The sequence below is a fragment of the Anolis carolinensis genome, chromosome 6 (assembly GCF_035594765.1).
Source record: "Anolis carolinensis isolate JA03-04 chromosome 6, rAnoCar3.1.pri, whole genome shotgun sequence".
In the NCBI taxonomy this organism is placed as follows: domain Eukaryota; kingdom Metazoa; phylum Chordata; class Lepidosauria; order Squamata; family Dactyloidae; genus Anolis; species Anolis carolinensis.
Genome location: NC_085846.1, coordinates 3,388,141 through 3,414,099, shown reverse-complemented (window position 1 = coordinate 3,414,099; position 25,959 = coordinate 3,388,141). Strand labels below are relative to the sequence as shown.

At 44.9% G+C, this 25,959-nt stretch overlaps 1 protein-coding gene across 5 annotated transcripts; it reads right to left on the bottom strand.

Annotated features, from left to right (window-relative positions):
• Positions 1 to 1,478: 1,478 nt before the first annotated feature.
• On the bottom strand, positions 1,479 to 25,428 carry tfr2 (transferrin receptor 2). 5 transcript variants are annotated; one of them, XM_062957449.1, is made up of 19 exons: positions 25,322 to 25,428; positions 22,131 to 22,203; positions 21,821 to 22,043; positions 21,372 to 21,561; positions 18,316 to 18,456; positions 18,092 to 18,203; positions 16,343 to 16,465; positions 15,913 to 16,029; positions 15,571 to 15,710; positions 13,874 to 14,046; positions 13,342 to 13,461; positions 11,307 to 11,389; positions 10,917 to 10,980; positions 10,680 to 10,747; positions 10,452 to 10,528; positions 8,907 to 8,991; positions 6,612 to 6,839; positions 3,707 to 3,847; positions 1,479 to 1,864 (listed from the first exon to the last, which is right to left on the bottom strand). In XM_062957449.1, exons 2-19 carry the CDS (start codon positions 22,167 to 22,169, stop codon positions 1,622 to 1,624), a joined length of 2,367 nt encoding a protein of 788 aa, XP_062813519.1. In that variant the 5' UTR covers positions 22,170 to 22,203; positions 25,322 to 25,428; the 3' UTR covers positions 1,479 to 1,621. The 5 variants fall into 5 exon arrangements, with proteins under 5 accessions (XP_062813519.1, XP_062813522.1, XP_062813521.1 ...); XM_062957452.1 differs by having other exon boundaries at positions 21,821 to 22,040; XM_062957451.1 differs by lacking the exon at positions 25,322 to 25,428 and adding an exon at positions 24,941 to 24,959.
• Positions 25,429 to 25,959: the final 531 nt, after the last annotated feature.

Sequence of the window (25,959 nt, the reverse complement as noted above, 5' to 3'; positions counted from 1 at the left end):
GGCTTCTCCGTCTGCACAGGGTTCCATACTTTGCACTTTAACAACACAACCGTTCAATGCTAAGGCTTCTCCGTCTGCACAGGGTTCCATACTTTGCACTTTAACAACACAACCGTTCAATGCTAAGGCTTCTCCGTCTGCACAGGGTTCCATACTTTGCACTTTAACAACACAACCGTTCAATGCTAAGGCTTCTCCGTCTGCACAGGGTTCCATACTTCGCACTTTAACAACAACCGTTCAATGCTAAGGCTTCTCCGTCTGCACAGGGTTCCATACTTCACACTTTAACAACACAACCGTTCAATGCTAAGGCTTCTCCGTCTGCACAGGGTTCCATACTTTGCACTTTAACAACACAACCGTTCAATGCTAAGGCTTCTCCGTCTGCACAGGGTTCCATACTTTGCACTTTAACAACACAACCGTTCAATGCTAAGGCTTCTCCGTCTGCACAGGGTTCCATACTTTGCACTTTAACAACACAACCGTTCAATGCTAAGGCTTCTCCGTCTGCACAGGGTTCCATACTTGGCACTTTAACAACACAACTGTTCAATGCTAAGGCTTCCCCGTCTGCACAGGGTTCCATACTTTGCACTTTAACAACACAACCGTTCAATGCTAAGGCTTCTCCGTCTGCACAGGGTTCCATACTTGGCACTTTAACAACACAACTGTTCAATGCTAAGGCTTCCCCGTCTCCGCAGGGTTCCATACTTCCCACTTTAACAACACAACCGTTCAATGCTAAGGCTTTCTGCCAAATGGAACTGATTCTAGAGGAGAGTCTGCTGAACAAGCCAATACCTGCTGTAGACCAGTACTGCCATCTGTTGAGGAGTTACGAAGGTGGATGCATTACTTTTCATTCAACCCCCATATATGGCAACTCATAGGTTTTCTTGGAAATACTTATTCTCCATTGTGGTTTCTGTGAAATACGTATTCATTGGGGCTTTTGCCTCTCTTTGAGGCCGAGAGAGTGTGACTTGTCTCAAGGTCTCCTGTTGGGTTTCCAATGGCTGAGCGGAGATTCAATGAAATTGACAGATAAGATACAGTTGAGGAGGGATCCAATTAAGTCAACGACACCAAAGTACAAGAAAATAATTTATAGTGATCTCTGCCACTGATAAATTAACAAGGTCGTCATTAACGAGGTCAGTCGCCATCCTATAACCATTTATAGTGATCTCTGCCACTGATAAATAATTAACCAAGAATTGGAGCCGAGGGGACAAGGAATTGAAACGCCAGGGAAATCGAACCCGTTTTCACATAGCGAGGCAATTAATATCAGAGGACACTGATGATCAATTAGGAGAGGAGATTCAGGGTAATTAAACGGGGAAACGGCCATTGCAGAGGGGTCATTCCATTGCATAGCAATACCCACAAATGATGTCTTGTATAGCAGGCATGGGCCAACTTTGGCCCTCCCTCCAGGTGTTTTGGACTTCAACTCCCACAATTCCTAACAGCCTGCCGGCTGTTAGGAATTGTGGGAGTTGAAGTCCAAAACACCTGGAGGGAGGGCCGAAGTTGGCCCATGCCTGCTATACAAAATGGGAGCATCGTATTGAACATTTCGGGGTTTTCCAGGATGCTTGTCTGACTTTCAGAAGTCGTTGTCGATGTCCCAGACGTCCCCGCTCAAGGCGTTGGCGGCTCCTTGCAGCGTCCAGGTGACCAGGGCCAGCTGCCGGCGGAAGAGGGTCTCGTTGAAGGCCTCGGGGGCCTCCCGCAAGCGCCCCACGTGCTCCAGGAGAGCCCCCAACGTGTGGGGTCCCCGGCCGTGCAGGATGTGCCGGAAGGGGGTCTCCGTCACCGCTACGTATTGTGACAAGAAGTAGAACTCCACCTGTAAAAAGAGATAAGGGCACACAGGTAAGTGTTGTGACTCAGCTGTTGGATGTCATGATCTCCAATCTTTGACATCTCCAGTCAGCTGACAAAGAACAGATGCCAGCCATAAAACCTCAATGACCCTCTGGTATGTGAGAGCCCCTATATAAATGGGCTAAAGAGAAGGTTCTGATATTCTGTACAATAAAACCTGTTGGAATTTACCAGCGTGTGTCTTGGTGCTTTTTCTGGTGGAAGACTGACCCAAAGCATGACTGGAAGAAGAGAACCTAACAATCCATAAAACCTCAATGACCCTCTGGTATGTGAGAGCCCCTATATAAATGGGCTAAATAGAAGGTTCTGGTATTCTGTACAATAAAACCTGTTGGAATCTACCAGTGTGTGTCTTGGTGCTTTTTCCGGTGGAAGACTGACCCACAGCATGACTGGAAGAAGAGAACCTAACAATCCATAAAACCTCAATGACCCTCTGGTATGTGAGAGCCCCTATATAAATGGGCTAAATAGAAGGTTCTGGTATTCTGTACAATAAAACCTGTTGGAATCTACCAGTGTGTGTCTTGGTGCTTTTTCCGGTGGAAGACTGACCCACAGCATGACTGGAAGAAGAGAACCTAACAATCCATAAAACCTCAATGACCCTCTGGTATGTGAGAGCCCCTATATAAATGGGCTAAAGAGAAGGTTCTGATATTCTGTACAATAAAACCTGTTGGAATCTACCAGTGTGTGTCTTGGTGCTTTTTCTCGTGGAAGACTGACCCACAGCACAACTGGGAGAAGAGAACCCGACATTGTGTGACTCTGATGAGGATTCTGGGATGCAGTTTCAGGATGATGGGATTCAGGTTCAGGATGAGTTTCAAGATGACTTTGATGGGAATTATGGGATTCAGGTGCAGGGTGTTCCTGCTGTGGGAGACGAGGAGCAGGGAGGCTTTCCCACGGGAATAAATGATGTTGTTACTGATGATGGTTTTCAGGTGCAAGAAGCAGAAAGGGAGAATAGCTCCCAGCCTCAGTTTGATAACACTAACGAGCCCTGTGGCCTTGAAAGCGGTGAGGCCGCTTCTCTCGATTGGGCTAGTTGTTTGGAATTTTATTTATTTACATCACTTTTACCCTACCTTTCTCCCCGAGGGGACTCAAGGCGGCTTACAATAAATAGGCAAAAATTCAATGCCTTAATAACAATGTACAAAACAACAATTCATATAAAATAATGTACAAAACAATAATTCATAAAAACAGATACCATTATCTGTTTTCACAGGGGGTTGCCATTCAGGGGGTTGCGCAGAAGTCTCAGAATAGCAAATAAGAGGGAGGGCAAAGGGCAAAGAAATGCCTTCATGTTATGCTATAAAAACATTCTGCTGAGAGGAAAATCTTTGTCAGTGCAATTTCCTTGCTTGAATCAAGAACCAAGTCTGCTTTCCTGTATTATCTTGTAGCCTGGATGTATCCTGGTTTCTGGGACTTTGGCTTTGTTTTAAGGAGCTTGTTTCATGCCTAATGTTTCCATGGATTGGTTCTTACAGCCTTGTTTTTGCAAATATCTTTTGGAACTGAACTTTTGCCTTTTATGAACTATGTTTTCCTTACTCCCTAACAAACTACAAAAGACTACTTTGGGTGTATAGTCTGGTGTCTTTAACCTGAGGTGCGACCGTAAGGGACGGGCACACCTGGCTTGGAATTTGGGTCCAAATCAGCAAGGGAAGCCAGGGAACGTGACCCAACAGTGTGGCGCTTTTCTTTGTGGCAATAGTGGGATGGACTGGATGGCCTTTGGGGCACCCTTTTGGCCCTAGCACCCCATGGGAGCCCTCACCCGCATGATGCGGACGTTGTACATGCGCAGGAGCCGCTCGTTGTATTCCTCGGAGCTGTAGATGTCCTTCCGTAGCTTCTCCGCCGCCCGCGTGTAGTCTCCCCGAGCCGAGTACATCCACTGCAGGGTCAGCCCACGGCTCTGGGGAGGCAAAGGGAGAAGGTCAGGCGGAGGTCTTGGAGGGCAGGCCAAGGTGGTCAGACAGGACAGGATGAATCAGAAGAGCAAAGTATGGGGCAGGTTGAGGAACCATTGGGTTGTCCCTAAAGCCAAAAGCATTCAAGGCTGCAGCTGGAGGAGTTGACACTAGGGGGCAGTATTGCAATACAGGACACGTCTGGGACTCACCAATGCACCCCCTGGTGGAGAAAATGGGATGGCATCTATTATATATATTTTTTATTATGACACAGCAAACAAGATAGACATGCTGGATTTCATATCACAAAATCACAAGTCAAACTCTTCCCAAGTGTCTAGGACTCTGTGATGTATTTTCGGATGATGCGCGCAGATCCCAGCAGGGTGGCCTTTTGCAGCTGGCAGATCGTAATTTTGTCAATGTCTATTATTATTATTATTATTATTATTATTATTATTATTATTATTATTATTCACACAAAGACAGAGTATGACACAGCAACGAGATCTTTATGCTGGATTTCATATCACAAAATCACGAGTCAAACACTTCCTAAGTGTTAGGGCTGTGTGAATTATTATTATTATTATTATTATTATTATTATTATTTTTTTTTTTTTATTATGACACAGCAAACTGGTGGGATCACAAACCTGCAAAAGTATTGGAGATTGAGCACGCAAAGATTCTGTGGGACTTCCGAATCCAGACTGACAAAGTTCTGGAACACAACACACCAGACATCACAGTTGTGGAAAAGAACAAGGTTTGGATCATTGATGTCGCCATCCCAGGTGACAGTCGCATTGAAGAAAAACAACAGGAAAAACTCAGCCGCTAGAAAAAAATCAGAAACTCCTCAAAGCACAGCAGACAAAAAACCAGTACAAGAAAGCCACACTACAAACTAGAGCTGACAGCTGGCACAACAAAACATTGCATGGAAAGTTCCTTGACAAAATTGAAGGAAAAGCTGATAAAGAGAAGATCTGGCTCTGGCTCACGAATGGGACCCTGAAGAAGGAGACAGAAGGCCTGATCCTTGCAGCCCAGGAGCAAGACATCAGGACAAAGGCAATTCAGGCCAAGATTGAAAAATCAGCTGATGACCCAAAATGCAGACTGTGCAAGGAAACCAACGAAACCATGGATCCTATCCTCAGCTGCTGTAAGAAAATTGCACAGATAGACTACAAACAGAGGCACAACTACGTGGCCCAAAGGATTCATTGGAACTTATGCCTCAAGTACCACCTCCCAGCAGCAAAGAACTGGTGGGATCACAAATCTGCAAAAGTATTGGAAAATGAACATGCAAAGATACTGTGGGACTTCCGAATCCAGACTGACAAAGTTCTGGAACACACACACCAGACATCACAGTTGTGGAAAAGAACAAGGTTTGGATCATTGATGTTGGCCTCCCAGGTGACAGTCGCATTGACGAAAAACAACAGGGAAAACTCAGCCGCTCTCAGGACCTCAAGATTGAACTTCAAAGACTCTGGCAGAAACCAGTGCAGGTGGTCCCGGTGGTGATGGGCACACTGGGTGCTGTGCCAAAAGATCTCAGCCGGCATTTGGAAACAATAGACATTGACAAAATTACGATCTGCCAACTGCAAAAGGCCACCCGACGGGGATCTGCGCACATCATCTGAAAATACATCACACAGTTCTAGACACTTGGGAAGTGTTTGACTTGTGATTTTGTGATACGAAATCCAGCATATCTATCTTGTTTGCTGTGTCACTATTATTATTATTATTATTATTATTATTATTATTATTATTATTATTATTATTATTATTGGTGTTGTTGTTGTTAGGGTGTTAGGTAATACAGTATCCATTTGGTAATTTATGGCTCTATTTCTTAGAAAATCCCATTCGTTCCTGTTGTTTTTTTTTTATTATGCTCCCATTAGAAAATGCATAAGGATGTGGGTGAACTGTAATTCCCAAAATCGTGGGCCAGTCACCCGAAACCCCACCAGTATTAAAAGTTGGCCATATTGGGTCTGTGTTCCAAGTTTGGTCCAGATCCGACATTGGCTGGGTTCAATGCTCTCTTGATGCAGGAGAACTACAACTCCCAGATCCAAGGACAATCACCCCAAACCCCACCTGTATGCACAGTTGGCCATGTTGCATCCATGTGTCAAGTTTGGTCCAGATCCGACATCAGCTGGGTTCAGTACTTTCTTGATGTGGGACAACTACAACTCCCAGATCCAAGGACAATCACCCCAAACCCCACCTGTATGCACAGTTGGCCATGTTGCATCCATGTGTCAAGTTTGGTCCAGATTCGACATCAGCTGGGTTCAGTACTTTCTTGATGTGGGACAACTACAACTCCCAGATCCAAGGACAATCACCCCAAACCCCACCTGTATGCACAGTTGGCCATGTTGGGTCTGTGTGCCAAGTTTGGTCCAGATCCGACACCGGCTGGGTTCAATGCTCTCTTGATTCAGGAGAACTACAACTCCCAGATCCAAGGACAATCACCCCAAACCCCACCTGTATGCACAGTTGGCCATGTTGCATCCATGTGTCAAGTTTGGTCCAGATCCGACATCAGCTGGGTTCAGTACTTTCTTGATGTGGGACAACTACAACTCCCAGATCCAAGGACAATCACCCCCAAACCCTGCTTGTATACACAGTTGTCCATGTTAGGTCTGTGTGCCAAGTTTGGTCCAGATCCATTGTTGGTTGGGTTAAGTGCTCTGTGGATGAGGCTGAACTACAACTTACCTTCAGCTGGGGGCTGTACTCGTTGAAGCGCCCGATGTGCTGGAGGAGGACGTCCCCATAGCACCAGTAGTCCAGGGGCAGAAGGTGGTCGTGGGTCATCTTGATCAGCAGGTGGCCCACCACTTCGGCCACGGTCTTGGCCACAGCCGGGAGGCGCCCATAGAGCGCCCGGTTGAGGTTGTCGTAGGTGTCCAGCATCGTGTGGAGGAACGGGTACGGCCGGGAGTCCTGCAGAACAGTCCGGGGAGCTTCAGCTAAGGGGGCGTCTACACTGCAGAGTTAATACACTTTGACACCACTTGAACCCCCATGACAAGTCTTTAAGCTTCAGTACCCAAGTGCACTGGGGTCTCACCAAACTACACCTCCCTGGATCCCATTGCATTGAGCTGTGGCAGCTCAAGTGGTGTCAAACTGCATTCATTCCACAGTATAGACCAGTGATTCCCAAAGTGGGTGGTACCACCCCCTGGTGGGCGCTGGACCGATCCAGGGGGGCCGTGATGGCACCTATTAGGACACGGGGGCAGGGCCAGAGGAGGGGCGGGGCCTCTTCCCCAGTGCCAGAGACAGGGCTGAGCACCTGTGGCGCCTGTTAGGAGACACAGGGGGCGGAGCTAGAGGAGTGGGCGGGGCCTCCTTCCAAGAGCCCGAGACAGGGCTGAGCCTCTATCCCTCTCCTGAGAGGCCTTTTAGGACTAAAGGGCGGGGCTAGGGGTGAGGGTGGGGCCTCTTCCCAAGAGCCCGAGACAGGGCTGAGCCTCTATCCCTCTCCTGAGAGGCCTTTTAGGACTAAAGGGCGGGGCTAGGGGCAGGGGCGGGGCCTCCTTCCAAGAGCCCGAGACAGGGCTGAGCCTCTATCCCTCTCCTGAGAGGCCTTTTAGGACTAAAGGGCGGGGCTAGGGGCAGGGGCGGGGCCTCCTTCCAAGAGCCCGAGACAGGGCTGAGCCTCTATCCCTCTCCTGAGAGGCCTTTTAGGACTAAAGGGCGGGGCTAGGGGCGGGGGCGGGGCCTCCTTCCAAGAGCCCGAGACAGGGCTGAGCCTCTATACCTCTCCTGAGAGGCCTTTTAGGACTAAAGGGCGGGGCTAGGGGTGGGGGCGGGGCCTCTTCCCAAGTGCCAGAGACAGGGCTGAGCACCTGAGGCGCCTGTTAGACCACCGGGGGTGGAGCTAGAGGAGTGGGCGTGGTTTCTTCCCGAGAGCCCAAGACAGGGCTGAGAATCTATACCTCTCCTGAGGCACTTGTTGGGACACAGAGGGCGGAGCCAGGAAGGGGCGGGGCCTTCTTCCAAGAGCCCGAGACAGGGCTGAGCCTCTATACCTCTCCTGAGAGGCCTTTTAGGACTAAAGGGCGGGGCTAGGGGTGAGGGTGGGGCCTCTTCCCAAGAGCCCGAGACAGGGCTGAGCCTCTATCCCTCTCCTGAGAGGCCTTTTAGGACTAAAGGGCGGGGCTAGGGGCAGGGGCGGGGCCTCCTTCCAAGAGCCCGAGACAGGGCTGAGCCTCTATACCTCTCCTGAGAGGCCTTTTAGGACTAAAGGGCGGGGCTAGGGGCGGGGGCGGGGCTTCTTCCCAAGAGCCTGAGACAGGGCTGAGCCTCTGAGGCTAGGGGTGGGGGCGGGGCCTCTTCCCAAGTGCAAGAGACAGGGCTGAGCACCTGAGGCACGTGTTAGACCACCGGGGGTGGAGCTAGAGGAGTGGGCGTGGTTTCTTCCCGAGAGCCCAAGACAGGGCTGAGAATCTATACCTCTCCTGAGGCACTTGTTGGGACACAGAGGGCGGAGCCAGGAAGGGACGGGGCCTTCTTCCAAGAGCCTGAGACAGGGCTGAGCCTCTATACCTCTCCTGTGAGGCCTTTCAGGACTAAAGGGCGGGACTAGGGGTGGGGGCGGGGCCTCTTCCCAAGAGCCTCTGTATACCTCCTGAGACGCTTGTTAGAACACAGGTTTAGAGGCCCCGCCCCCTCCTCTAGCCCCGCCCCCTGTATCCTGGCAGGCGCCGCAGGACAGGGATAGAAGCTCAGCCCTGCCTCAGAGCTCGTAACTCCGCCCATCCCAGTCCTGGCCGCCCATTTGTGGCCCCGCCCACCTCCCTCCCAGCCCTGCATCTTGGACTAGGGAAGAGGCTCAGCCCCGCCCTCTTAGGCAGGAGCCACGCCCACCCCTCTAAGCCACGCCCCCTTTCCAGGGCTGAGTCTTATTTTTTCCGGAAAGGGGGCGGCAGGCCAAATAAGTTTGGGAACCACTGGTGTAGTCCCTATTTCTTACCCCAAATTGTGAGAAAGGGGGATTCTCACCTCGGCGAAGGAGAACTCCACCGCAGGGACACCCCCAAAAGAGGTGAAGGCAAAGGCACTGCTGTCCATAGGAATGGGCTGGATCCTGACCCAAGGAGAAGAAAAATGGGGAAATTAAGGAAAATTAATAGGAATCTAATACGAAGAGCCCACAAATATTGCCAAGAAAACCTAATGACAAGTTCACTTTATGGTTATCATAGGCTGGAAAGTACCTCCAGGCACACAACTACGACAAATTTGGAATTATGTTGTATTTATGCCCATTCCCTTTAAGGCGGCCATCTCTTTTTACAGCCACATAGAAATTCCACACATCTTTGATTACAGTGGAAAGTGAAACCTTAAATCATGGATATCAAGTATGGTATATTGATGCCCATAACCTTGAAGTATGGTATATTGGTACCCATTCCCTTTAAGACAGCCATCTTTTTTTACAGCCACATTAAAATTCCATAATCTTTCATGACAGTGGTACATCCATAGAAAGTTAAACCCTAAATCATGGATATCAAGTATGGCATGTTGATGCCCATACCCTTGAAGTATGGTATATTGGTGCCCATTCCCTTTAAAGCAGCCATCTTTTTTTACAGCCACATAGAAATTCCACACATCTTTAATTACAGTGGAAAGTGAACCCCTGAATCGTGGATAAATCATACTCATGGCGTATTGATGCCTGTACACGTGATATATGGGATATTAGTGCCATTCCCTTTAAGGTGGCCATCTTTTCTTACAGCCACATTGAAATTCCACACACCATCCGTAGAAAATGAAACCCTAAATCATGGATATCAAGTATGGTGTATTGATGCCCATAACCTTGAAGTATGGTATATTGGTGCCCATTCCCTTTAAGGCGGACATCTTTTTTTACAGCCACATTGAAATTCCATAATCATATTATCTTACATTATAGTGGTCCATCCATAGAAAATGAAACCCTAAATCATGGATATCAAGTATGGTGTATTGATGCTCATACCCTTGAAATATGGTATATTGGTGCCCATTCCCTTTAAGGCGGACATCTTTTTTTACAGCCACATTGAAATCCCACTCTCATTATATTACATTATAGTAGTACAGTTATATGTAGAAAGTGAAACTCCAAAGCATGAATATGAAGTATGGCAAATTGATGCCCATACCCTTGAAATATGGTATATTGTGCCCGTTCCCTTTAAGGCGGCCATCTTTTTTTACAGCCACATTAAAATTCCATACTCTTTCATTACAATGGTACATCCATAGAAAGTTAAACCCTAAATCATGGACATCAAGTATGGTGTATTGCTGCCCGTACCTTTGAAGTATGGTATATTGGTGCCCATTCCCTTTAAGGCGGCCATATTTTTTTACAGCCACATGGACATCTCATTTAATTTTCCTTTATTTTAGTGGCATATCCATAGAAAAAGAAAATGCCAAAACATTAATATCAAAATCTCAGTCTTTCTGCCTGCTTTTACACTTATATTCTGAGCTCTTATATAATAAATAAATAAATACAAAAATATTAATTGCAATAATTACACTTCATTCTCCCAACGCCGGCCTGATTCGGTCATCTGCTCAAAGATGCTTTGCCCGCTGCGGTTCGGACTATCGACCTATAGAAAACAAGCCAGGAATTGGACTTTTGAACATTTATTTTGATATGGAATCTGACTACCAAACCCTCCTGGACCCATAAGCTTTAGGAATTCCGCTTTTCGGCCTTTAAAAATGTGCTCTTTTTGGACTACAACTCCCATAACCCACCTGCTTGATGATGCTTTCAATGAGACCGATCAAAGCCGGGCTGGTCTTTGCGAAGAATTTGTCATCTCCTGGAACGAGAAAGTAAACAGGATTGAAGGTGTGTCTCCATTGCAAAATTAATCCAGTTTGATTCCACTTTAACATGCCCTGGCTCAATGCTATGGGATCATGGGAGTTGTAGTTCTATAAGGCCAAAGAGTGCTTCCACAAACTACAAATCCCAGGTTCTCTACTCACCCAAAACAGCATTATCCAGACTGATGTATGCGGCTGCTTTCAGGTGCAACATTGTGAGATATCCCTGCATAATAATAATAATAATAATAATAATAATAATAATAATAATATGTACAACAACAATAGCAACAATAACAACAACAATGCAAAACAAATTGGGGATGAGTGTCATTGTTCATTACTATCACATCGATTTTGACTTTTTCTGCCACTAGGAATGACAGACCTCAAAACAACTGGGTTCCACATTTCAACCATTTCTGCTTTCTGACCGTGATCCGTGATCCTTAATGCATCAAATACCTAATTGTAGGATATTCGTGCCACACTTTGCATTTAGGAAAATTCCATGTTCAGGACCACAACTCTCAGAATCCTGATTCTGCTCACCTCAAGCCATTCGGTGGAGCCCACACTCCCAAAATCCCCTGCATCCCAACTGACGAAAAGCAAGCTCCGCCGTAGCTGGAATCCTATACAATTGGAAACAAAATGAGCCCCATCGTTTCCCAAAGTTAATTGGCAAACTTATAATAAATCATTTGCTAACACATACCTCCTACTTGCATCTCAAATCAAGATTTAATTGACTAATTTTTCTCCAAATGGTACATTTATGCACATCCCCTTTAAGACGGCCATCTTTTTTGACTGCCAAATTATATTTCTGGGCTGTTTTTCAATGGTGGTGTGAGTCACCCACACCATTTACACCTTCAATCAAATTATGATTGAGCCATTCCCCTGTAAAAAGCAAATTCATGCCCATCCCTTTAAGGTGGCCATCTTTTTTTTACAGCCACTTTCCAATGTTGGTTTCTTTTTCAAAGTTAGTATGAATTACCAATATGATTTACACCTCCAATCCAGTGCTAATTGAGCTTTTCCTCTATAAATAGAATACTAATACCCATCCCCTTTAAGGCAACCATCTTTTTCGACTGCCACGTTCCAAATTTTGGATTTCTTTTCAATATTGGTGATTCATCAGAGCATTTGCTCTTCTAATCAATTGCTAATTGTGCTTTCCCTCTGTAAATGGAATATTAATACCCATCCCCTTTAAGGCAGCCATCTTTTATGACTGCCAAAATATAAATTATGGAATTTTTCCAGTGTTGGTGATTTGCTGCAGCATTTGCTCCTCCAATCATGTGCTAATTGAACTGTTCCCATGTAAATAGAATACTAATACCCATCCCCTTTAAGGCAGCCATCTTTTTTGACTGCCACATTCTAAATTTTGGATTTTTTTTCAATATTGGTGAATCACCACAGTATTTGCTTTTCCAGTCAGGTGCTAATTGAACCGTTCCCCTGTAAATGGATGATTAATACCCATCCCCTTTAAGGTGGTCATCTTTTTTGACTGCCGCATTATAAATTATGGAACTTTTCAAATGTTCGTGATTCACTGTAGCATTTGTTCTTCCAATCAAGTACTAATTGAATTGTTCTCCTGTACATGGAATATTAATATCCATCCCCTTTAAGGCAGCCATCTTTTTTGACTGCAACATTCTAATTTTTTAATTTTTTTTCAATGTTGGTGATTTGCTCACAGTATTTTCTTTTCCAGTCAGGTGCTAATTGAACCATTCCCCTGTAAAATGGATGATTAATACCCATCCCCTTTAAGGCAGCCATCTTTTTTGACTGCCACATTTTAATTTTTTTCAATGTTGGTAATTTACCCACAGCATTTTCTTTTCCAATCAGGTGTTAATCGAACCGTTCCCCTGTAAATGGATTATTAATTACCATCCCCTTTAAGATGGCCATCTTTTTTGACTGCCACATTATAAATTTTGGAATTTTTTCAATGTTTGTGATTCACTGTAGCATTTCTTCTTCCAATCAAGTACTAATTGAATTGTTCTCCTGTACATGGAATATTAATATCCATCCCCTTTAAGGCAGCCATATTTTTGACTGCAACATTCTAATTTTTTAATTTTTTTTCAATGTTGGTGATTTGCTCACAGTATTTTCTTTTCCAGTCAGGTGCTAATCGAACCATTCCCCTGTAAATGGAACATTAATACCCATCCCCTTTAAGGCAGCCATCTTTTTTGACTGCCACATTCTTTTTTTTATTTTTTTCAATGTTGGTGATTCATCCACCGCATTTTCTTTTCCAATCAGGTGTTAATTGAACCGTTCCACTGTAAAATGGATGATTAATACCCATCCCCTTTAAGGGAGCCATCTTTTTTGACTGCCACATTCCAATTTTTTATTTTTTCCAATGTTGGTGATTCACCCACAGCATTTTCTTTTCCAATCAGGTGCTAATTGAACCATTCCCCTATAAATGGATTATTAATACCCATCCCCTTTAAGGCGGCCATCTTTTTTGACTGCCACATTATAATTTTTTGATTTTTTTTTCAACGTTGGCATGGTTCTTCTTGTATCAGCTTACCATTCCTCACCATGGCGGTGAACGTACGGGCCAGTTCCAGCAAAATGGCTGTGCCCACTCCAGACCGGGCGGCCCCCGGACCCAGGGAATCCCGCTGAGCACCCACAATGACATAGAGATCTATAGGGAAAGAGATAAAGCACGGAGAGCAGGAAACCCCGAGTACAGGCCTGGGCAAGCTTGGGCCCTCCAAGTGTTTTGGACTCCAACTCCCAGCATTCCTAACAGCCTCAGGCCCTTTCCTTTTGCCCCTCAGCCGCTTAAGCAGTTTTGGACTGCAACTCCCATGGACATTTGTAAAGTGTGTCCCATTATCGGATTATATTTCCTGGTGTAAACCATGGTGTTTTGGACTGCAACTCCCTCCATTCCTAACAGCCTCAGGCCCTTTCCTTTTGCCCCTCAGCCGCTTAAGCGGCTGAGGGGCAAAAGGAAGGGCCCTGAGGCTGTTAGGAATGGTGGGAGTTGCAGTCCAAAACACCTGGAGGGCCCAAGCTTGCTCATGTCTGGACTCTAGAGCAATGCCACTTACCCGGCTCAAAGCGGCCTTCGATGCACCCAAAAATGTTGTTGATCATGACGGACCTCTTGACGTTCTGGACCCCCAGCTTCAGAAGGAAACCCGGTTCCGCCGGACCCAGTTGGTAGGGGATGCTGGGTATCCGGCCCTTCCAGGCCTGGGGGGCCGGGGGGCCACTCAGGGGCCTGCAGAGAGAAAGGTGCCGGCGATAAGATGGTGTATTCCAAGAAACAAAAATCTATCCCATCATCCACAACAATATTCCTGGAAGGCACCCAGGTTGGATGAAAGGATATCCTATCCCATCATCCACCCCAGCGCTCCAAGGGAAATGGTGCCTCTCGCTTTAGAAGGTGTCAAATTGACGGAAAGGGTAGCCTATCCCATCATCCACTTAAATGCACAGAAAACTGCATTTGGAAGAGGTTTACTTGAAAAAAGGCATCCTATCCCATCATCCACTTAAATGCACAGAAAACTGCATTTGGAAGAGATTTGCTTGAAAAAAGGGCATCCTATCCCATCATCCACTTAAATGCACAGAAAACTGTATTTGGGAGGTGTCTACTTAAAGGGTAATCTATCCCATCATCCACCTCAATGCATAGAAAACTGGATTTGGAAAGTGTCTGCTTGAAGGAAAGGGGAACCTATCCCATCATCCATCCCAATGTTCCACATAAAACTGTATTTGGAAAGTGTCTGCTTGAAGAAAAGGGTAATCTATCCCATCATCCACTCCAATGCACAGAAGACTATTTGGAAGGTATTCAATTGGCGGAAAGAATAACGTATCCCATTATTCACTCCAATGCAAAGAAAATTGTATTTGGAAAGTGCTTGAAAAAGTGTATCATATCCCATCATCCACTCCAATGCACAGAAAACTGTATTTGGAAGGTGTCTGCTTGAGGAAAAGGTAACCTATCCCATCATACACCCCAATGCTCCACATAAAGTGTCCCATCATCAGCCCTCATGTAAAGAAAACTGTATTTGGAAGGTGTCCTCTTGAAGAAAAGAGTAACCTATCCCATCATCCACTCCAATGCACAGGAAACGTATTTGGAAGGTGTTCGATTGGTGGAAAGAGTAACATATAATAATAATAATAATAATAATAATAATAATAATAATACTTTATTTATACCCCGCCACCATCTCCCCAATGGGGACTCGGGGCGGCTTACATGGGGCCATGCCCAAGACAATACAATATAACCATAACATAATACAATTACATAATACATTACATAAAATAAACAGTACAACATAAGATCAAAACAGCAATATAACAAGAGCGGGCCGCATGAACACTACATTTAAAAACTAGATTAAAAATTAAAACTCTGGGTGAGAAAGGGATCAGAATAAAAACCTCGAGGGACGGGACATCAGATATCCCATTATCCACTCCAATGCAAAGAAAATTGTATTTGAAAAGTGCTTGAAAAAGGGTATCATATCCCACCATCCACTCCAACGCACAGAAAACTTATTTGGAAGGAGTCTGCTTGAAAAAAGGGTAACCTATCCCATCAGCCACCCCATGAACCAAGGAAAAAGCACGCCTCTCACCTGGGAGGTGTCTGGTTGGACGAAAAGGTATCCTATCCCATCATCCACCCCAATGCTCCAAGGGAAATAGTGCCTAGATGGTTCTTGCTTGGCTGAAAGAGTAAACTAAACCATCATCCACTCACACTCACCTGAGCAGTCGTGCGGCCACTTCAGCGCTGATGGGGTGAGCGGGGATTTTGGGGAGCCCCGAGGACTGGACCGGAGGGAACTGCGTGTGGTTGAAGGACGGGAAGCCTGGGCTGTAGGGGTCCCCGGCACCCATGTGGACCTGCAAGGACATCTATTATTATTATTATTATTATTATTATTATTATTATTATTATTACAGTATTATTATTAAAGGTATTATTATTATTATTATTCTCCTTTGGGGGCACCAAGAGAGGCCTCCCATTGCCCACCATTCCGCTGGGTCTGCCAATGCAACGTCCTTCCCCCTCCCCAAATTCCACCCGAGACCCCATACTCACGTGTCCATAAATGCTTATGTTTGGGGGCAGTCCCAATTTGCGGGGGTCTTGCAAGACATCAAAGGGGTCCGGGTAAATAAGGACACCTCCGGCTTGCGCAGCCTCTGCATTGGCCACCTTGGGGGAAAAACCACCCAGAACACTGAATCCCCCCTTTAAAATAATCCTAAAACACAAATAAATCAACTGCCTTGACTCCCTGGTCCCATTTTGGTAATTATTTTCCCCAGTTACTCTAAACGGAATTCTTTTTCGCATCCCCTTTAAGGCAGCCATCTTTTTTGACAGGCAGATTAAATTGCTGTGCCATCTCGCCACCTTGTGGACAGAGGTGGCCTTGCAGCATAACATTTCAAACCTTAAAAGTACGAAGCTTGAAAAAAAATGTACTTTTTTGGATTGTAATGATAGATAAGGTGGCCAAACTCACCTTTTCTGCATAGCTGATCTTCCCGACTCGGACAATGACCAGATGACCCTGGGGGTCGACCCCACGCTGCTTCAGGACAGCAAAGTCCTTTTGGCGCCCGTAGTTTGCATAAACCAGGTTGCCCTGCGGACAGAGAAAGTGGACTTCGTGTAGGGTTGCCACATTCAAAACTAACCAGGGCTCCTGTGCATTTTGTGAGGAATCCGGTTGTCCTGAATGATGTATGAGTCAGGCCTCACCTCTCCTGCTCATCCGTTAGACCACTTAGTGACTACCAAGCGGTACTAACAAACACGACAGCATAGTCGATCTTATGTGCTGATCCCAGCAGCAATAGATCTTTATTTACAGATATCTACAAGGTACTACTCAAGCTACTCGGACACATCTTGCTTTGGCAAGAACAAAGCATGGAGTTTCTTTGTGTCTGTTATCAGTACACTCTAAGCACATCCCACATTCCACAGTCTATGACATATCTTCCGGCCATGTAGCACAAATGGAAGACTTGGTGCTTTGCCCTTCTAGCCATAAATCAGGACTCGCTGCAATTAACCACTTGATTGCTGGAATGCTTACCGGAGCGAATACATACACTTACATAGCAACAATGAATTAAACATTTCACTACATAATACAAAAACCATAACACATTTAATATACTGTAGTCGTGATTTAGAATTGATTAGTTTTAATTCTTTTCTTTTCCCTTACTAAGTAAGGTAAAGGTTTTCACCTGACATTAAGTCCAGTCGTGACTGACTCTGGGGATTGGTGCTCATCTCCATTTCTAAGCTGAAGAGCCGGCATTGTCCGTAGACACCTCCAAGGTCATATGGCCGGCATGACTGCATGGAGCGCCGTTACCTTCCCGCTGGAGCGGTACCTATTGATCTACTCACATTTGCATGTTTTCAAACTGCTAGGTTGGCAGGAGCTGGGGCTAACAGCGGGTGCTCATTCCACTTCCGGGATTTGAACCTGGGACCTTTCAGTCTGCAAGTTCAGCACCTCAGTGCTTTAACACACTGCGCCACCACCCTTAATACAATATTCCAAATCCTGTGCATCACAATGTCTCCATCTAGTGACCAGAGACAGAATTGTAACTCATTATATATGAATAAATCTATATCTTCCAGCTCATGGAGGAATTTACAGAGTGCATAATAATTATTGTGCTAGATAGATTATCTGCTTTCTAGTTTAATTTATTCTCCTTTGATGTAACTATATTAATATTGCATTATTATTATTATTATTATTATTATTATTATTATTATTATTGACACAAGGACATTGTATGACACAGCAAACAACATAGATATCCTGGATTTCGTATCACAAAATCACAAGTCGAACACTTCCCAAGCATTTAAGCACCTACAGGGGGGATTATTATTATTATTACAGTATTCCAAATCTTGTGCATCACAATGTCTCCATCTAGTGACCAGAGACAGAATTGCAACTCATTATATGTTCCAGCTCATGGAGGAATTTACAGAGTGCATAATAATTATTGTGCTAGATAATCTGCTCTCTAGTTTAATTTATTCTCCTTTTATGTAATTGTATTAATATTGCAGCATTACTATTATTATTATTATTATTATTATTATTATTATTATTATTTTATTTTTATTATTTCCTTGTGCATAGCTCTGTCCCCATCTAGTGGCCGGAGATGGAATTGCAACCCCCAATCTCTATTTTGCATTCCAACTCAGGGGGATGATGGGACTTTACCGTGACGATCCCGGAGGCGCTGTAGGGGCAGTAGACCTGGGGGTCCCCGAGGGGCAGCTTCTCCAGAACGGCCCCATTGGCATCCACGCGGTGCAGGAAATTTGGTTGCCGCCTGTCAAAAATGGACACAATGCAGAGGGATGCAGAGGTACTTACGATGCAGAGGGACTTTCAGGACCCCTGACCCAATGTCCGGTCCGCCCACACCTTGGTTGACCACTCACCAGTTGGGGCCTTGGAGGCCCACGTAATGGCTATCAGTCCAGCTGTGGTCCAGGCCGTAAGAGGCAAAGGCGTCCAGGACTTGGCGGGAGAGGACGTCCAGGCGAGACGAGCCGGGCGGGTGGGGGGCTTCGCTCATTTTCCTGGGGGGCAGGAAGAGGAATTGCCATTAATTAAGGGCATGGAGATGGAGACCTTCCCTCACCCAGGGCTCCTTTGCATCTCCCTATTGGTTTGGCACCACATCCGTTCCGGGTTTTAGTCCGAACTGTGAAGTCACTTTTCAAGAGTCTGATCTCTCTATCCACCCAAGTGGCCCCAACACATTGGGAAGAACAGTTCTAAAGTTTGGACTGGAGCCCAGAGCGGATATGCCACAGGGGTAATAAAATCCGCTCCGGGTTTTAGTCTGAACTTTAAATAATCTATCTGAGAGTCTGATCTATCTAGTCACCCAGGTGGCCCCAATCCATTGGGATTAGCATTTTTAAAAGTTTGGATTGGAGGCCAGAGTGGATATCTCACTGGCACAATACAACCCACTCCGGGTTTTAGTCTGAACTTTAAATGATCTATCTGAGAGTCTGATCTTTCTATCCACCCAAGTGGCCCTAACACAATGGGCATAGCTTATTACAATTAGGACTGAAACCTGGAGTGGATATCCCACTGGGGCAACACAATCCGTTCCAGGTTTTAGTCTGAACTGTAAAGAAGCTGAGAGTCTGATATGTCAAACCACCCGAGCTGCTCTAACACACTGATGTACACCACCAGATATGTAATTCAAAACAATTACAGTAGAGTCTCACTTATCCAACACTCGCTTATCCAACGTTCTGGATTATCCAACGCATTTTTGTAGTCGATGTTTATGATAAATCGTAATATTTTGGTGCTAAATTCGTAAATACAGTAATTACTACATAGCATTATTTTGTATTTAACTACTTTTTCTGTCAAATTTGTTGTATAACATGATGTTTGGGTGCCTAATTTGTAAAATCATAACCTAATTTGATGTTTAATAGGCTTTTTCTTAATCCCTCCTTATTATCCAACGTATTTGCTTATCCAACGTTCTGCTGGCCCGTTTATGTTGGATAAGTGAGACTCTACTGTATCTAGATTATCTGATTGAATAGCTCTTTTAAAGTTTGGACTGAAACCTGGAACGGATATCTCACTGCGACAATAGATTCCACTCCGGGTTTTAGTCTGAACTTTATATAATCTACCTGAGAGTCTGATCTCTCTCTCTCCACCCAAGTGGCCCCAACACATTGGGAATTGCTTTAAAGTTCGGACTGCAGCCCGGAGTGGATATCCCACTGAGGGCAATACAATCCGCTCCGGGTTTTAGTCCGAACTTTAAAGAAGCTATTTGAGAGCCTGATCAGTCTCTCCACATGAGTGACTGTGAGAGACCAAGTAGTTTTTCTTTACAGTTTGGACTGAAATTCGGGCGGATACTCCACTGGGGCAATACAATCCACTCTGGGTTTTAGTCCGAACTGTAAGCAACTTATCAGGGTGAATCCAAGTGACTTTTTCTCAGACCCTAAAAAGATTTTAGTCTAAACTTTAAATAATCTGAGAGTCTGATCTCTCTATCCACCCAAGTGGCCCCAACACATTGGGAATAGCATTTTTAAAGTTCGGACTGCAGCCCGGAGTGGATATTCTATTAGGACAATATAATCCGCTCTGGGTTTTAGTCTGAATTTTACAGAAGTTATTTGAGAGCCTGATCTGTCTCTCCACATGAGTGACTGTGAGAGACCAAGTAGCTTTTTATAGTTTGGACCGAAACTCGGAGCGGTTATTCCACTGGGGCAATACAATCCGCTCCGGGTTTTAGTACGAACTTTAATGAAGCTATTTGAGAGCCTGATCTGTCTCTCCACATGAGTGACTGTGATAGACCAAGTAGCTTTTTACAGTTTGGACCGAAACTTGGAGCGGATACTCCACTGGGGCAACACAATCCGCTCCGGCTTTTAGTCCGAACTGTAAGCAACTTATCAGGGTGAATCCAAGTGACTCTTTCTCAGACCCTAAAAAGGTTTTAGTCTAAACTTTAAATAATCTATCTGAGAGTCTGATCTCTTTATCCACCCAAGTGGTCCCAACACATTGGAAATAGCTTTAAAATTTGGACTGCAGCCCGGAGTGGATATCCCACCGAGGGCAATATAATCCACTCCGGGTTTTAGTCTGAACTTTAAAGAACCGATTTGAGAGCCTGATCTGTCTCTCCACATGAGTGACTGTGAGAGACCAAGTAGCTTTTTATAGTTTGGACCAAAACTTGGAGCAGATACTCCACTGGGGCAATACAATCCGCTCTGGGTTTTCGTCCGAACTGTAAGTACACTATCAGGAAGAATCCAAGTGACTTTTTCCAGACCCTAAAAAAGGTTTTAGTCTAAACTTTAAATAATATATCTGAGAGTCTGATCTCTCTCTCCACCCAAGTGGCCCCAACACATTGGAAATAGTTTTAAAGTTCAGACTGCAGCCCGGAGTGGATATCCCACTGAGGGCAATATAATCCGCTCCGGGTTTTAGTCTGAACTTTAAAGAAGCTATTTGAGAGCCTGATCTGTCTCTCCACATGAGTGACTGTGAGAGACCAAGTAGTTTTTAATAGTTTGGACCGAAACTCAGAGTGGATATTCCAGAGGGGCAATACAATCCGGTCCAGGTTTTAGTCCAAACTGTAAGGAAGCTATCAGGGACGAATATGCCACTGGGGCAATACAATCCGCTCTGGGTTGTAGTCTGAACTTTAAAGAAGCTATTTGAGAGCCTGATCTGTCTCTCCACATGAGTGACTGTGAGAGACCAAGTAGCTTTTTATAGTTTGGACCGAAACTCGGAGCGGTTATTCCACTGGGGCAATACAGTCCGCTCCGGGTTTTAGTCCGAACTGTAAGTATGCTATCAAGGGTGAATCCAAGTGAATTTTTCCAAACCTCAGTCTTCAATGGACCCTCACTGTAGACTCTGTCCCTGTATAGTTTGGTGACCTATCTAGGGGAGACTCACTCCTCACCGGATGGTCCCGTCGATCTTCTCCTCGTTGAGGTACTTCTGGAACATCTCCCGGAGTTCGGCCCAGTACGTGGGGGGTCCGGGGGCCTTGTCGGCGGCCTCGAAGGGGCTCTCGTCGTTGGGCATGACCAGGAGGTCTCCGGGCGAAGGGCAGGAGGAGCCTCGGTTGGAGACGTAGCCCAGAAGGAAGCCTGGGGAGATGCCATCAAGTTGGACCAAGTTGGGTTCTCCAGGTGTTTTGGACTCCAACTCCCACCATTCCTCACAGCCTCAGGCCCCTTCCTTTTGCCCCTCGGCCGCTTAAGCGGCCGAGGGGCAAAAGGAAAGGGCCTGAGGCTGTGAGGAATGGTGGGAGTTGGAGTCCAAAACACCTGAAAAGAAGGTCCAAGTTGACCCAGATCTGGTCAACACTGATGCTTCAGGAGGAAGGTCAATGCGGTCAATGCTCACCCACAACAAAGACGAAGAGGACCACCAGGATGATGCTGACCACCACCTTCCACCTCTCTGTCCACCACGGGCAACGGGTCACTCCGTCCGTGGGCTTCTCCCCAGCGTTTCCCAAGGTCTCCTCGGTCTCCACCACCTTCATCTGCAGCCCGTCGGGATCTCCTTCAGCTTCAGCCGGGTTTCTGTAAATGGTGTAGGACCTCCGTGGTGGCCTCTTGGTCTTCTAGAGTGAAGACATTAAAGACAGAGCCCATCCTCAGAATGAAGAGCCCATCATCCACCCAACCACCTTTTTCCACCCTTGGCTTACCCCAAGTTGTGTTGTCTTCTCCGCTCTCCAGAAGTCCATGGTGCCTTCAAGGGTCCGCCTTCAAGGGTCCGCCCTGTATGAGGAGCAAGTGTCACTCACGTCTTGTGGTGTGAGACGTGACGGGCACGACACAGTTATCAGGGACTCGGGCCCCTTGGGTTCTTATCAGTGCCTGCAGGCCTCCAACCCTGACAACATTGGCTCTGAGGAACATCTAACACAGTGATGGCGAACCTATGACACGCGTGTCAGCATTGACACGTCTAGCCATTTTTGCTGAAACGCGGTGGTCACCTCTTGGGTTGTTAAGTGTTTTGTGGCCAAAGTTGGTTTCGTTTCATCCAGTTGTTTTTTTGTTTACTCCATCCTACAAATGAACATTACATCTATATATATAAAAGAGTGATGGCATCACGGCGACCCACAAAACAACAAAACTACAGGCCCCCGAACCTTGAAATTTGACAACACAACCCATCATCCACGCCTCTAGGTTGATACAACAAAAAGAAAAGAAAAATAAGGTCCTAATTAGAGAGAGAGGAATAATTGCTTTTATCCAATTGCTGCCAGTTAGAAGGCTAAGCTCCTCCAACTTGGTCTCCTAGCAACCCAATAAAAAACACTAAAAATTAATACAATAAAATACTATAATAACAGAAAATAACTAAAAATAATACAAGAAAATAATAAAATATAATAAATAAAAACATAACTTACAATAAAATTAATAAAACATTGCAAATAACGTCAAATAAAAATTACACAACGATTTTTAACCAATACCACCACCACTTTGCCACAGCAACGCATGGCCGGGTACAGCTAGTTTATATATATATATATATATATATATATATATATATATATACTAGCTTTGCCCGGCCACGTGTTGCTGTGGCTTATGGGAATCCTTTGTTGGCCAGGTGGAATAGCAATGAATAGCCTTGCAGTCTCAAAGCCTGGCTGTGTTCTGGAATAGCTGGAGCTTTTTGTTGTATGAACATAGAGGCATGGATGAGGGGTTGTGCTGCCAAGTTTAGTGTTTCTGAGATGTGTAGTTTTGTTGTTTTGTCCTAGGCTGAAATTTCATTACCCTTTTATATATATAGCTAGATTATTATTATATCCTATTATTATATTATCCTATTAATATATTTTATATCATTATATTATATTATAATTATATCATTCTAATATTATTCTATTATTATTGTAGTATAATATCATATTATTACTATTTTATTATTATATAGTAGTATAATATTATAGTATATTATTACTATTATATTATATTATTATTATATTATTCATTATTCATGACTATATTGAAACTAGAATAGAGAGAAAACAATGTGCAAACTTTGTGAAGCTTAAAATGCAGGAAGTACCATAGATTGTTGTACATGGAAATAATGGTAGTACAGTAGAGTCTCACTTATCCAACACTCGCTTATCCAACGTTCTGGATTATCTAACGCATTTTTGCAGTCAGTGTTTTCAATATATCGTGATATTTTGGTGCTAAATTTGTAAATACAGTAATTACAACATAACATTACTGCGTATTGAACTATGTTTTCTGTCAAATTTGTTGTATAACATGATGTTTTGGTGCTTAATTTGTAAAATCATAACCTAATTTGATGTTTAATAAGCTTTTCCATAATCCCTCCTTATTATCCAAGATATTTGCTTATCCAAGCTTCTGCCGGCCCGTTTAGCTTGGATAAGTGAGACTCAACTGTATTATATTATTCATTATTCATGACTATATTGAAACTAGAATAGAGAGAAAACAGTGTGGAAACTTTGTGAAACTTAAACTGCAAGAAGTACCATAGATTGTTGTACATGGAAATAATGATAGTAAATAGTTTTTGATTTATTAAATTACAGTTATATATTACAATTATACATTTTTGTTATTTAAACTATACATATTGCAAAATTATGGGTTTTTCTCTCAAAGGGGCACACCACCCAAGTCATGCTAGGGTTTTTGACAAATTTTGACACAATTATTGCTGGAGAGAGACTTAGAGTTGGAAGGGGCACCCAAAGGCCATCCAGTCCAACCCTGTTCTGCGGAGACACAATCAAAGCCATCCCAACAGAGAGCCATCCAGACTCTGCTTAAAAAGCCCAGCATGACTTTCCTGAATCCTAGAATTGGGGCACCCAAAGGCCATCCAGTCCAACCCTGTTCTGTGGAGACACAATCGAAGCCATCCCAACAGAGGGCCATACGGACTCTGCTTAAAAAGTCCAGCATGACTTTCCTGAATCCTGGAGTTGGTAGGGGCACCCAAAGGCCATCCAGTCCAACCCCGTTCTGTGGAGACACAATCGAAGCCATCCCAACAGAGGGCCATCCAGACTCTGCTGAAAAAGTCCAGCATGACTTTCCTGAATCCTAGAGTTGGTTGGGGCACCCAAAGGCCATCCAGTCCAACCCTATTCTGTGGAGACACAATCGAAGCCATCCCAACAGAGGGCCATCCGGACTCTGCTGAAAAGGTCCAGCATGACTTTCCTGAATCCTAGAGTTGGGGCACCCAAAGGCCATCCAGTCCAACCCTATTCTGTGGAGACACAATCGAAGCCATCCCAACAGAGGGCCATCCGGACTCTGCTGAAAAGGTCCAGCATGACTTTCCTGAATCCTAGAGTTGGTTGGGGCACCCAAAGGCCATCCAGTCCAACCCCATTTCTGCAAGGGGATGGTGGGTCTCGCATTCCTTTGCACAATAATAATAATAATAATAATAATAATAATAATAATAATAATAATAATACTTTATTTATACCCCGCCACCATCTCCCCGCGGGGACTCGAGGGTTGTTATTCTCCCACGAACAGCATTCCAGGCCTTGTCTCCTTGCTGGTTAAATATTACCTTCCTTGGGGCCGGAGGTCGGAGAGAAATGAGGCCTGGCTGCCCCACAGATCCCTCTTTCGCCCCACTCCTCCGGCCCATTCCTCGGGAGCATCTACACTGTCGCATTAACACAGTTTGATGATACCACTTTGATCCCTGATTCCCAGTGATATGGCACTTACAAAACCTCCAGAGAAGGAGACACTTGCATTTGGACTCTTACCATAGTCCGAATGCAAGAGTAGGAAGGAACCCCCAAAGGCCATCTAGTCCAACCCCTTTCCCAAATGCTTCTGACCCCAAACTTACTGACTCTGGAGGAGACCAGCCTTGGCTCCCAAGCTGCCCTGAGTCCGGCTCCGGCCTCTTCTTCTTCTTCTTCTTCTTCCTCGGCTTCTGCTCTGCTCCTCCCTCCATCAAACTGACCCCTAGGTCGCTGACCCCATTCATAGAGGGAAGGTCAGCAAAGCTGGCAAAAGTTCCTTTTTTCGGACACCAGTTGACCAAAATGACTGCCAGACTCTGGAAGCCAGTCCATATATATATATATATATATATATATATATATATATATATATATATTCCAAAGGTTTGCAACATACTAGCTATGGGGATACTGGGACTTGGTGTACTTTAAATCCCTTTGCAACCTCTCTGTAGAAGCAGTGGCATCACTTTAATTGCTGCGGCCGAACGATAGAGTTGTACAGTTTGACAAAGTCTTTTGCCTCTTCTGCCCAAAAAGTGCCTCACCAAACTACAACTCCCATCATTCCATCGCATTCAGACATGGCAGTTAAAGTGGTGCCAAATGGTTCTTCTCCTTATTATTATTATTGACACAAAGACAGAGTAGGATGCAGCAAACAAGATGTCTATGCTGGATTTCGTATCACAAAATCACAAGTTGAACACTTTCCAAGCGCTTAGGACTGTGTGATGTATTA